The sequence below is a fragment of the Apteryx rowi genome, unplaced genomic scaffold, assembly GCF_003343035.1.
Source record: "Apteryx rowi isolate R43461 unplaced genomic scaffold, aptRow1 scaffold_20, whole genome shotgun sequence".
NCBI lineage: Eukaryota > Metazoa > Chordata > Aves > Apterygiformes > Apterygidae > Apteryx > Apteryx rowi.
Genome location: NW_020448308.1, coordinates 745,520 through 757,327, shown reverse-complemented (window position 1 = coordinate 757,327; position 11,808 = coordinate 745,520). Strand labels below are relative to the sequence as shown.

At 60.2% G+C, this 11,808-nt stretch overlaps 1 protein-coding gene across 1 annotated transcript; it reads left to right on the top strand.

The window, feature by feature from the left end:
* The first annotated feature begins 271 nt into the window (after positions 1–271).
* SSC4D (scavenger receptor cysteine rich family member with 4 domains) lies at positions 272–11,582 on the top strand. Its single transcript, XM_026063628.1, has 9 exons — positions 272–629; positions 2,945–3,016; positions 3,386–3,700; positions 4,823–4,903; positions 5,406–5,728; positions 6,594–7,029; positions 7,706–7,783; positions 8,603–8,952; positions 11,283–11,582. The coding sequence occupies exons 1-8, from the start codon at positions 272–274 to the stop codon at positions 8,917–8,919; spliced, it is 1,980 nt and encodes a 659-aa protein (XP_025919413.1). The 3' UTR covers positions 8,920–8,952; positions 11,283–11,582.
* Positions 11,583–11,808: the final 226 nt, after the last annotated feature.

The window sequence follows — 11,808 nt, the reverse complement described above, 5'->3', positions numbered from 1 at the left end:
GGCCATTAGTAGTCAAGATGGTGGGGTGATATTTTGTCTGGTGCAAATACTTATGCAAAGATGTATCAAGTATTCGCATCCGCTGTTTCCAACAGAAACCTGTGCCTCACCATCAGGTGGGTAGCAGCAAGTTAACAGCTGACTTGTGCTATAGCTAATGGAGTCACCTGTTTAGTTTCGTTAGCAGAAACCTATGATTTGGTTCAGAAAGGCTTCAAACCCTCTCTGTGACATCTGCTGAATGGTCTTCCATGCTTGCCATCTCCTAGCCATGGGGCTAGCTCATTGCCTGCTGAGCAATCTCTGTGTGACCGTCCTTTCAGAAATACGGCTTGCCAACGGGCCGAGCCGGTGCCAGGGGCGAGTGGAGATCCTCTACAACGGCTCCTGGGGGACGGTGTGCGATGACGACTGGGATATCGTGGATGCCAACGTGGTGTGTCGCCAGCTGGGCTGTGGCCATGCCATCGCCCTCCCCGCCGCCATGACCTTTGGCCAAGGGAGCGGACCCATCTTCCTGGACAACGTGGATTGCAAGGGCCGGGAGGCAGCTCTGAGCGAGTGCTGGAGCCACGGCTGGGGCATCCACAACTGCTACCACTACGAGGATGTGGCTGTCATGTGCAATGGTAACAAGGCTTGGTTCCCCTGGGGCGAGGAGGGGATGGGGGTGCTAACAGTGTTACAAGCCTGGGTGTCTACAGGCACTCGGGGGGAGCCCAGCAGTCATATCTCAGAGCTTTTTCCTCTGAAGCTGGATCAGCCAAACCTTCTCTATGTCTTCTCCCTACCCCCTTTTTCAATCCAGGTCATCTTCCAGCTCATCAGTTTGGTGCTCCTTAGGGTGACCAGCCTGTTTTGTATTCCTCATCACTCCCAGGTCAGGGACTTCTCAGCCTCTCCAGAGTGATCCGTGGGGAAAGAGCACGTATCCACCTACGCTGCTGGCTCTGAGTCAGCCACTGCCCAAGTGCTTTTTCACCTCTTAACTGCCTTTATTTGAATTGCTGAGCTTTTCGGTAGGAAATGTTCCTAAAGGTGAGAAAAGAAGTGGAAAGTGTTTGAGCTCGACATGTGAAAGTGGAACACCTCCATGTCAACCCCTACATACCATACACATTTGCTCTTTACCACTGCGATGCAGTTTGTTCATCAGATATACAGTGCATAAAAATCGTCTGCTGTGTTTTAGCATCAAACACTGGCAAATGTGAGGATGTGCAGACCCGGAGCTTGGCCACAGCTGCAGATGCTCAATGAATCTGTATTTCCTGGAGAAGGGGGAGGGTTGGAAAGGGAGGCTGCTGGGTCAACTGATGGATTGATCTAGCAGTGATTGGAGAAAGGAGGTTATGGATTGGGCTGGCCAGGGAGGAACCCTGACTGAAGATGCAGCTGGAGAGGAAACACGAAAGGACTGAAAAAGAGAGCTGGGGAAGGTGGGTCTAGGGAGAGAGGAGCGGCTTGAGCTTTTAGGTGTTTTTTGGTGAAGGGAGACCTAGGCTGTGAAGTGTGCAGTCATTAAGAGGGTATGGTTTGAGGGGGCTCTCGGGGGAGATGCAGGATTTAACCTAAGCATCGGGCAAAGCCGATCTTTGAGTGAGGCGCTCCCTCACCCTGTGCAGCGTGGAGGCGGGGACACCAGCCGGACAGTGGGACCCGTAGGACGCAGACCCAAGTGTGGCTGAGCTGGGACAGTGCATCCCGCTAACAGTGGCACAGCCCCTCTCAGAGCCCAGGGCGTATGGCTCTGCCGTACCCAGCCCTCCTGCGATATTCCCAAACTGAACCGACAGCCAGCAAGGCACAGGCAATCTCAGCATCAGCTGTGGTCCTGTGGGAGAAGCACTCTGGCTTTGGCCTCATGGGCAGCAAAATTCAATTTGCGGAGAGGCCTTGAGCCATCTTGGACTCCCAGAAAAGCTCTCCATGGGCAGGAAGGGGAATATCTTTGTTCCCAAGTTCCAGTAGGCTGAGCGAGGCAGAAAGGCTATGTGATTTGTTGAAAACCACTGCGAGAGTCACTGAGCCGGGACAAGGACGTGGTCAACCAGCCACTGCTCAGCGTTGCGAGTTCTCACCATGTTTGCTTGAGGTCTGTGATATTTTGTGGTGTTTTGTGATGTCCCGGCTCCCGGATCAGTGCCGTTACATCAGCTTTGCTTTTAAAGAGCCGGCTTTCTAGCTGTTGCGGTTACAGAGAAAAGCATGAAGTCAGGCAGCTGTTCACACGCTGTCAGCACTTCTGTGAGCAAAGGGGTTCGGACAGGGTTTCCAGCGACATTCCCCTCAGCCATTTTGTGTGTCTGTGGCCAGTTCTTGTATAATTTGGCTCCATTCTCCTACCCAGTTTGCCACCCCAGCCCACAGAAAGTTTTACCAGCACAGCCGGTAAATCGGGGGCTGATATAGGATGGGAATCACAGTTGCTTGAAACAACTTTGTTGTCAAAAGAAATATACATGAAAGCATCAGGAAAATTAAGAGATTACTGTTCTTTTCTGTCTTAATGCCGTGACTTTGAATGCAGTGCCTTGAGAGGCGAGAGCCTTGACCCCTGACTGCCCTGGCGTTATCATTTAGCCCCGGTGACTGTGCCGTGCCCCTGGGCACGCGGAGGTACAACTTCTCACCAGCCTGCAGGGCAGAGCCTGGCCCCAAGAGCCTTTTCTTTACCATGCAACCACAAACCCTTCTTTCTTTGCCTCTTGGGGTTGTTTCATTTTGGTGCAAGGCCTTCTGCTTTCAGCAGGCTGGTGGGGTGCATGCGCTGGGCAGCATGCTAGCTAGCACGTGCGCAGTGCTGCTGGCGCCGGTGCGGGAGGAGCAGCGGAGCAGAAGTGCGTGGGTGCCTGCGGTCGCAGCAGGGGCACCGCTTCCAGCTCACCTCCGAACAGATTTCTGCAGGCAGAAATTGATGCTGTCTCTTTGGTTCCCTTTTCAGAGCTGTCACCCACGCAGGCAAGCGAAGGACCGACCAGCAGGACTGCCACAGCCTCGGTGCAGCATGGGGAAAGTAAGCTGCTCCGCCGTTGCTGCCCTTCATGCAGGACCCTGCCTGCCTGAGGTCCTTCCATGAGCCCAATATCTGCTTCCCCTCCAAACCTCCATAAATCAGCCCAAACCCTCTGGCTGAGAGGGGAAGACCTCTGGGGACTCCACGTTGTGCCTGCCATGGTCAAATCCTATTACAGAGGGTTATCAAGGTTCCCATCAATAATGCTGCCTGGAAACAGTGCCTTTTCCAGCCAACTTCCAAGCTCCAGGCCAGCTTCTTTGCCATCACAAGGCACAGCCACATCCAAGCTCCCTTGGATCATTACACGGGGGCATCTGCCCCAGGGTGAGAGCAAAACACTTCTCACCACGTGCTGTCGTCCTCTAGGTGATGGCAGCATCCGCCTGGTGAGTGGGACCGACAGCTGCCAGGGCCGGGTGGAGATCTTCTACCGCGGGAACTGGGGCACCGTGTGCGATGACGACTGGGGCCTGAGCGATGCCAGCGTGGTGTGCAAGCAGGTGGGCTGTGGCCAAGCCCTGGATTACAAGAGCAATGCCTATTTCGGCTACGGCACCGGGCACATCCTCCTAGACAACGTCAACTGTGACGGCAGCGAGCCCTTCCTCTCTGCCTGCTACAGCCTTGGCTGGGGGATCCACAACTGCGGCCACCACGAGGATGCTGGAGTCATTTGCACAGGTAATGGAGCAGAACATTGCCGTTAGGACTACCCTGCTGGGGGGGAAAGTGGGGACCTCTCGGCCTCCAAGGGGAAACCGAGCCACAGAGAGACACCGATGTGCCCGAGGTCGTGCAGGGAGCTGAACGTAGGTCCTTGACTAGGCTCTCGGCCGCTGAAGCATCCTTTTTCCTTATCTGCTGTCATGCTGGCACGCAGGAGGAGGATAAAACACAGCACTGAGAGCAGGAGAGGCAGGGACATGTCTGAGCAGCAATTTGCAAGGGAAATGACTCTGCCTGCCTGCGATTTCCCTGCTCTGTTTGGTGGAAAACAAGCTGCCTTGGTCCGGAAGTGAGTGATCGGCTGTCAGCGGACGGGCGCTCAGCCAGGCCCGGCCTGCCTTTCTCTTCCCCTCTCTAAATTATGTATTTCTGTCATTATCCACTGATTACCATTTATAGTGTTAATAATCCCCTTGAATTCCCTCATTATCATGGCTAATGACTGGAGCACTAAGTGCCGTCACTTTCGCTTTCCCACTATTAACTAACAAAGGGGCTGATGCGGGGAGAAATGGGCAATTTTCTCAGGCTGTTCCTTTCTTCCCCAAATATCCTTTGTGCTGGGTGCGGAGGGAGCGGGAAGCGCCGGCCTGGCAGCTCGCCTGGGCAGGGAGCTCGTGGGGCAGCCGCCCTCCAGCCCCTTGGCGCTGCCCTTGCTCCGTGGGACCCAGGAATAACCAGGCGTGAGGTTTTTGGAGAGCTTGCCGCCTGCCCCCCTGGCCTCCGCTGCTGTGCAGTGCTGTTGTGGACCCTGCCTGCGTGGGGGTGATAAATCTTTTGCATGTTAAGCCTCGAAAAAGCGAGGGTCTCCTTGGCGCCGCAGGTGGGAACCCTGGCACGAGCGTGGGTTGAGCCTGAGAAACACCATCTCCAGCCCTTCTCTTACCAGCTCAGCACTAACGCAAAACCACGCTGGTGCCAGCGGGGATAGCTGGATGAACGAGGTCTAACCTGCTGCCTCCTTACCCTGGATTACCTGAAGCACCCTGGTCTGCACCCTGGAGTCAGAGGCGGAGAGTTCACTGCTCTTCAACTTCTCCCCGTACGTGTAACCTCTGCCCCTCTGCGTCACTGCAGGGCTGGACATGTCCACCGTCACATCCTTCACCACTTCAGTGGCCCTGGAGTACGAAGAGACGCTCACTGCCACAGCCACAGGTAGGCTGACCGGCCCCGGGCCGAGCAGGAGGCCTGCAGCCACCAGGCTCGCTCTTGGGTTGTAGCCAGGAGAGCCGGGACGGGGCACTTCGTCGTCCACACACACGTGGCTTCCGGCACGGGGCTCTTGGCTGGCATTTCCCCATGGCCAGGTCCCCGGGAAATGCCTGGCAAAAGCGAGCCGCCTCCTCCTCCTCCTCCTCCTCCTCCTCCTCTTCCTTCTCCTCCTCCTCTTCCTTCTCCTCCTCCTCCTGTTCCTTCTCCTCTTCCTCTTCCTCCTCCTCTTCCTCTTCCTCCTCCTCTTCCTCTTCCTCCTCTTCTTCTTCCTCCTCCTCCTCCTCCTCCTCCTCCTCCCCGCGGGAGTTTTCCCTGGGGCCACCACAGTGCCTAGATGCCCCCGGAGCCGTCGAGGGCGAGCACCCCACGTGGGGCGGGCGCAGGGGGTGCCGTAGCTGCGGGTGCTGCGCCCCAGCGCCCGCGTGTGTCCCTGTGCTTGGCTCAGCAGCCACAGACGGCCGGGACCAGCCCTCCCAGGCGACCGAGGTCATCACAACCGCTCTCCCCACCGTAGAGCAGGACAGTAAGTGCGCGGCTGCCGCCGGTCCGGCGCGGGACCCGGCACGGACGCCCTCCCAGGCCGTGCCGGCGCAGCCCCGAACCTCGAGAGTGGTTTGCTCCGTCCTCAGCGTGCCCCAACACGAGGGCAGCTGTAAGGGCTGCAGCGGGAACGTGCCCCACGCCCCCAGAGCTCCCCCCACGCCTCCAGGGGGTTATCCCCCAGCACCCGGAGGGTCTCCCATGCTCTCGGGGGTGACCCATAACCACTGAGCGTTACCCCATGCTCGTAGTGTTCACCCCCTGTCCCCAGGGGATCTCCCACCCCCCCATGGCTCACCCCACACTCTCGGGGTCACCCCACTCCCCAACAGGTTTACCCCACTCCCCCAGGGGCTGCCCCATGCTTCCATAGGGGATCTCCCATGTCTCCAAGGCCCACCCCATATGTCCAGGGCTCATCCCATGCCCCCATGGGTTACCCTACACTGCCAAGGGACCTGCCATGTCCCCAGGGCTCACCCTGCATCCCCAGAGCTCACCCCCTTCCCCCAGGGGTTACCCCACTCCCCCAGGGGTTACCCCGCATTCCCAAGGGATCTCCCACACCCGCAGAGGGTCACCCCACATCCCCAGGGCTCAGCCCATGCCCCCATGGCTTACCCCATGCTCCCAGGGGATCACTCCCCCTCCCCAGGGGATCTCCCGGGTGGTCACCCCACACCCCCAGGGCTCACCCCATGCCTCCATGGGCTACCCCATGCTGCCAGGGGATCTCCCATGCTCCCGGGGGATCACCCCCCCTCCCCAGGGGATCTCCCGGGGGGTCACCCCTCACCCCCAGGGGGTCACCCCATGCCTCCCATGCTCCCGGGGGATCACCCCCCCTCCCCAGGGGATCTCCCGGGGGGTCACCCCACACCCCCAGGGCTCACCCCATGCCTCCATGGGCTACCCCATGCTGCCAGGGGATCTCCCATGCTCCCGGGGGATCACCCCCCCCTCCCCAGGGGATCTCCCGGGGGGTCACCCCTCACCCCCAGGGGGTCACCCCACACCCCAGGGGGTCACCCCATGCCTCCCATGCTCCCGGGGGCTACCCCGCAGGCTCCCGGGGGGTATCCGCTGTCCCCAGGAGATCTCCCGGGGCCACCCCAGGGCGCCGGGTGACAGCGGGGTGGATCCGGGGGGGAGCCTGCGGGTGGCGGTGGCGGTGGCGGTGCGCGGCGTCGCTGTGCCGTGCCGGGACCCACCCGCAGGTGGCGGCGTGCGGCTGGCGAACGGGAACGGGAGCTGCCGCGGGCGGGTGGAGGTGCGGCACCGCGGCGCCTGGGGCACCGTCTGCGACGACGACTGGGACTTCCCCGACGCCCAGGTGGTCTGCAGGCAGCTGGGCTGCGGCGCGGCCCTCTCCGCCACCGGCCTCGGCTACTTCGGCTACGGCAGCGGGCCCGTGCTGCTGGACAACGTGGGCTGCGCCGGCACCGAGGCCCGCCTGGGCGACTGCTTCCACCTGGGCTGGGGGCAGCACAACTGCGGCCACCACGAGGACGCCGGCGTGGTCTGCCGAGGTGAGCGGCGGGCGTCGGCGTCCCCCCGCGTGCGGAGCCAGCGCCGCTCCCCGGGCCGCCCGCTGTTCCCCGCGCGCCTGCCGCGACCGAGGCGGGTTGCTCTCGCCGACGTCGCCCTGGCACGGCGGTGTGGCCTGCAGCGAGGCCGCCTGGGCTGCCAGCTTCCTCGGATCGCATGGCCTGGGGCCGTGTCGGGGTCCTCCGGGGGGGCTCCCTTAAAGTCCGTCTCAGCAGCTTTGAAATCCCACAAGGTAACAGGTCTGGAAAGGGTCTCAGCCCCACACAGGCTGGCCGTGGGAAGCAGGCTCCTGCTCGCTGAGTCCTCTAAAATAGTACGGTGGGATGTGGGCGCTTGAATGTGAACCCCAAGGGGAGGGCCTCATTTGACCCCAAAGGCTGGTCTGGGGTTCCTCCTTACAAGCAGAGGACCACACTGCTTAGATGTTTTGGAGCTGGTGGCTGAAGCATGGTGACGCCTCTGCCCGTGCTTTAACAGGGTGCTTCCCCCGCTGAGGCTATAAACACGGTGACTGTGACTTCCCGCATCACTTGCCTCCGGCTGGGCTGTGCCTGTCCTCTGCTGGCCCCACGTTGCTTGTGCTGGGGCTCTGACCTGACCCTGGAGAGCACAGACATCTCCTTAATTGTTTTTTTCACCCCTTCCCTGCTGTGCCAGGTGCTGATGACTCAGGAGACGATTTCCAAGAAGCTGCTTTTACAACCACCACGTTGGCCCCAACTCATCCCGAGGACGGTAGGTATCTTGCGTAGACAGGAGTGCCAGAGTGCCCCGGGAGAGGTCTGGAGCTATGCATTGGCAGAGGGTGGAAATGGAAGTGGTTTGGGTAGAGGCCAGCAGCTTTGATAGTGCCTGAAACACTAATCTGAAGCAGCCCAGTTGTGTGGGGGAGAAAAACTGTCCTCATGGCTCTCCTAGCGCTGTTAAGCTGTGGATCTCAAAGCGCGATACAGCTACTTGCTGTTACAGTCTCCCAGTTCTCGCAGTGTCCTCGAGAGGCTGACCAGGCAGATAGCTCAGTGGTGGGGAGGTGGCATGATTTATCAAGGGGGCTGAGCCAGCAACAGAAACTGTCTGGTTCTCGAATCTGAACACCCACTTCCCAGCTCCAACGGCCGTGCCATGTTGTTTTTCATCACCATAATGCTTTTGAGGTCAGACCTGGCTTTGACGTAATTTGTGGGCATCCCCTGTGCACTCTGCTTGCCTGCCTGTGAGGAGGTGGTGCCAGAGCTGCGAGGGGCAGCAACCATCTGCCCTGCTTTGGAGGTGCTGCCTAGAAGAGGCAAGGGAGACCTGGTCTCTTCTTGCCCCTGCCGTGGCCTGCCTGGGCAGAGCTCCTTTCTCCACCGGCCGTGGGAGATCAGTCCAGTTGGCTGTTGGTATTAATAAAGAAGGACTGAAGGAGCAGCAGCTCTGCTCTTCCCCTGTCCCAGGGCAGCAGGGCTGAGATCCTGCGGCTGCAAGTAGCCCTGGAGAGCAGAGGTCCTGGAGGACCCTGGCCGGGGCTGTCCCAGCGCTGTCTCGCCACCCAGCACCGTTTCCCCTCCGCAGGGTTCCTGCGCCTGGTGAACGGCAGCCACCGGTGCGAGGGGCGCGTGGAGATCTTCTACCTGTCCCAGTGGGGGACGGTGTGCGATGACGCCTGGGACCTGAGGGACGCCAAGGTGGTGTGCCGGCAGCTGGGCTGCGGGCACGCCGTGGCGGCCTGGGGGGAGGCGCGCTACGGCCGGGGCGTTGGCTACATCTTCCTCGACAACCTCAAGTGCAAGGGCAACGAGGCCTCGCTGCTGCGCTGCTCCCACATCCGCTGGGACGTCCACAACTGCGACCACTCAGAAGACGCTGGTGCTCTCTGCAGCCTCCTATGACCGCCACGACCTGCCCGCAGGCACCTCACGCAGGTACAGCGGGGCACTGCCCGGCACAGGGGGGCACTGATCCGCAGCCGGGCTCCGGGGCGAGCTGCGCGTCCACGGGCAGGGCTCCCCTGGCTCCCAAAAGGGCAGCTCCCGTCCTGGAGCTCCTCTTGTCCTCCCCTCTGCGAGCCCCCGTGTGCCTGGGTTTTCTCGCCCACTGCTCAAGCTGGACGCGGGCAAGCCTGGGAGATTGAGCCCTGGGACAGGCAAGGTGGGGGCCAGGCGGTGGAGGGGACGGAGACCGGGGAAGGGCGCCCAGAAGCAGAGCGGGGACTTGCCTTGAGAGCTGGTGGTCGGACCTAGCGGAGAGGGGCTGAGCCCCAGGTGCTGCGGTGTCTCTGGAAGGAAACGGAGAGGTGACCCGGAGTGCAGGAGCACCTGCTGGGGAGAAGTCAGGGGACGCAAAAGGGCTTTTTAATCTAGCTGGAGAGAAGCGAGAATATAAATCAAATGGAAGGGAGCCAACGCCAAGCACATTCAAATGAGACATTAGGTGCGCTTCTAGCCCAGTTTCCCGGGGAAATGAGGCTTAGGCAATCACGCTGTCTGCGCCCGTAAGTGTGTCTCTCTGTCTCATGAATCTGCCGGCTGACTTCACCCAAATTGGACAGAAGGGTAGAGGTCTCCAAGCTGATGTGTTCCCATTAATGTCTTTAAAATAGGCAGCTGGGGGAGGGAGGGGCCTCTACTGAGGGAAAACCTAATGAGCTCAACGCTTTATGAGACATCAGAGAATCTGCACTGGCAGGCACTGGTGGGAACCAGGCTCCGCTGGCTCTGTTCGCACTCCAGTGGGAGCCACCCACCGTAGCAGCAACAGGCCCAGGCTCTTGGGCTAGCGATCAGCTGGGAGACCTGGGGCACCTCACATCTCTGCCTCAGTTTCCCCACTAGTGACACTGTGGAGGTTTGGAGCTTGACGGACGGGAAGGGCTGGGTGAAGGCCAGGCCTTGCCCAGAACCGCTCCTAAAATATTGGCTGAATCTTTCCCACTAAACCGCCTTTGGAAAAAAAACAACAGTTTTTGGTGTGAAATTTGGTCGGTTTCACCCATTTCATTTAAAAGATGAGGAGAGAAAAATGGATTTTCTGCTGTGAAATTGAGTGGAGATTTTGCTTGGAAAATGTAAAACAGGGCTGAAATAAAGCCCAGAGGATTCCAGCTGCTCTGAAGTGAGTTGCTGGCATTTTTCAGTTTGCTTTGCAAAACCCCCAGGAATCAAAATACGAGGTTTTTCCTCCCACTTTGGCTGGAGGAACAAGAAAAAGTATTCCCGAACTTCCACGCAGCGGGAGGGCAGGGTCTGGCTGTTAGGCTGCAGCCCCATCCCCTTCGTTGGCTGCCAGCGGTGGCTCCTCGTGCCGTTTCGGCTCCTCTCCCGCCGTCTCTTTCGCAAACCCGGCTCGGTTCGCAGGGATCTCATCCGAGATCTCTGTTCCCCGGCGCTTCTGCATGAAGCCGTAAGGGGAGATGGGGGATTTGGGGCGTTTTCCCGATTGCCGCAGGCTCCGGCGGACGCGGGATGAGGCCTCGCGCCTGTGCCCGCGCTGCCGAACGTCCCTGGATGTGGCCGAGCGGGGAGGAGGCGCCTTCGCGCCGCTGCTCCCCTCTCCCAGCCGCCCCGTCCTTCCCCGGGTCCCTTCCACCGGCTGCTGCTGGAGCTTGCTGCCCGCTGCCTTTCGCCCCCGAGGCGGGATTTGGCTGCCCCTTCCCAGGAGCTCCGCGATGAGGGCGACCGGCGGTGTGTGAGGCAGGCAGGGGCTAGTTATCGAAGGAAAAAACGGAGGAAAGACAGCAAATCGCCGCGCGGCGGCACGGAGCAGAGGCAGAGGTGACGCCCCGGGCGCCGGCGCCCGCCGCGGCCTCGGCGCAGCTCTCCGGTGGCCGTGCTGGGGGGGCTTTGGGCAGCGAGGGGCCCCCACCTGCCCTGCCAGCTCTGGGGACGAAGGTCGCGTTTCCAAAATACCGAAGTGCTGCAGGAGCCGAACTCCGCGAGCGCGGTGGTGGGAGCAGGTTCCTAAGAGGGAGCAGCGCCCCGTTGGCGTGACCGCCTGCCCCTCTCCTCCCGAGCTGCGGCCCTCGGTAGCTTGGACATTAAAAATCAGGACGGGGGAACCAAATCCGGCGGGTGCATCCCCAGGGCCCCGCAGAAGTCCCGGCCGAGGCTGGAGGAGCCGTGCCCCGTGGTGAGGCAGCACCGAGCCCCACCGTGTTAACGCGGGGGTCTTCCCCCCATCCCGCCTGGCGCCTGCGTGCTCCTCCCGCCTCCCCAGGCCGGTGTCCTTGGCAGTAAAGCCCCGTTTCCGTCCTCAGATCACGTGGAAGAACCCGGCCTGCCCCCTTTGCAGCGCGAGCCTCGGCGTTTGCAAGGAAGCGTTTGTGACTTCTGCCGGGAAAGTGGTGAAACAGTCTTTTCATTTTTGTTTAATGGGTGTGAGGGAGGGGAAGGAGTTGCCTGATGGCACGGAGCGGGTCCCGGCTGCTCGCTCATCCACACTTGGTCCTATATTTGTACAATTCCTTTGTTAATAATAGCTTGTGCATATTCCAGTTTTTCCACTTTTCTTATACGTTTGGGGGTTTGTTTTGTGAATAAATAAAAGCCCATTTAAAGTGTGCTGAGAACTGGCACACTTGTTTCTCTACGAACGTCTCGAAGACGCAGCAAAGGCAAACAGATGAGGAACGGGCGGTGCCCCAAGCCGAGAGAAAAGGGCTGGGTTTCGGCTGCGTAAAGCCGGTGCAAATCCCTCGCTGTCCGTGGAGCAGCCCTTGATTTACACCCAGCCGGGAGCAGAGCTTGCACCTTTCCACACCGGTTCCAGCGGTACTGAGAGCC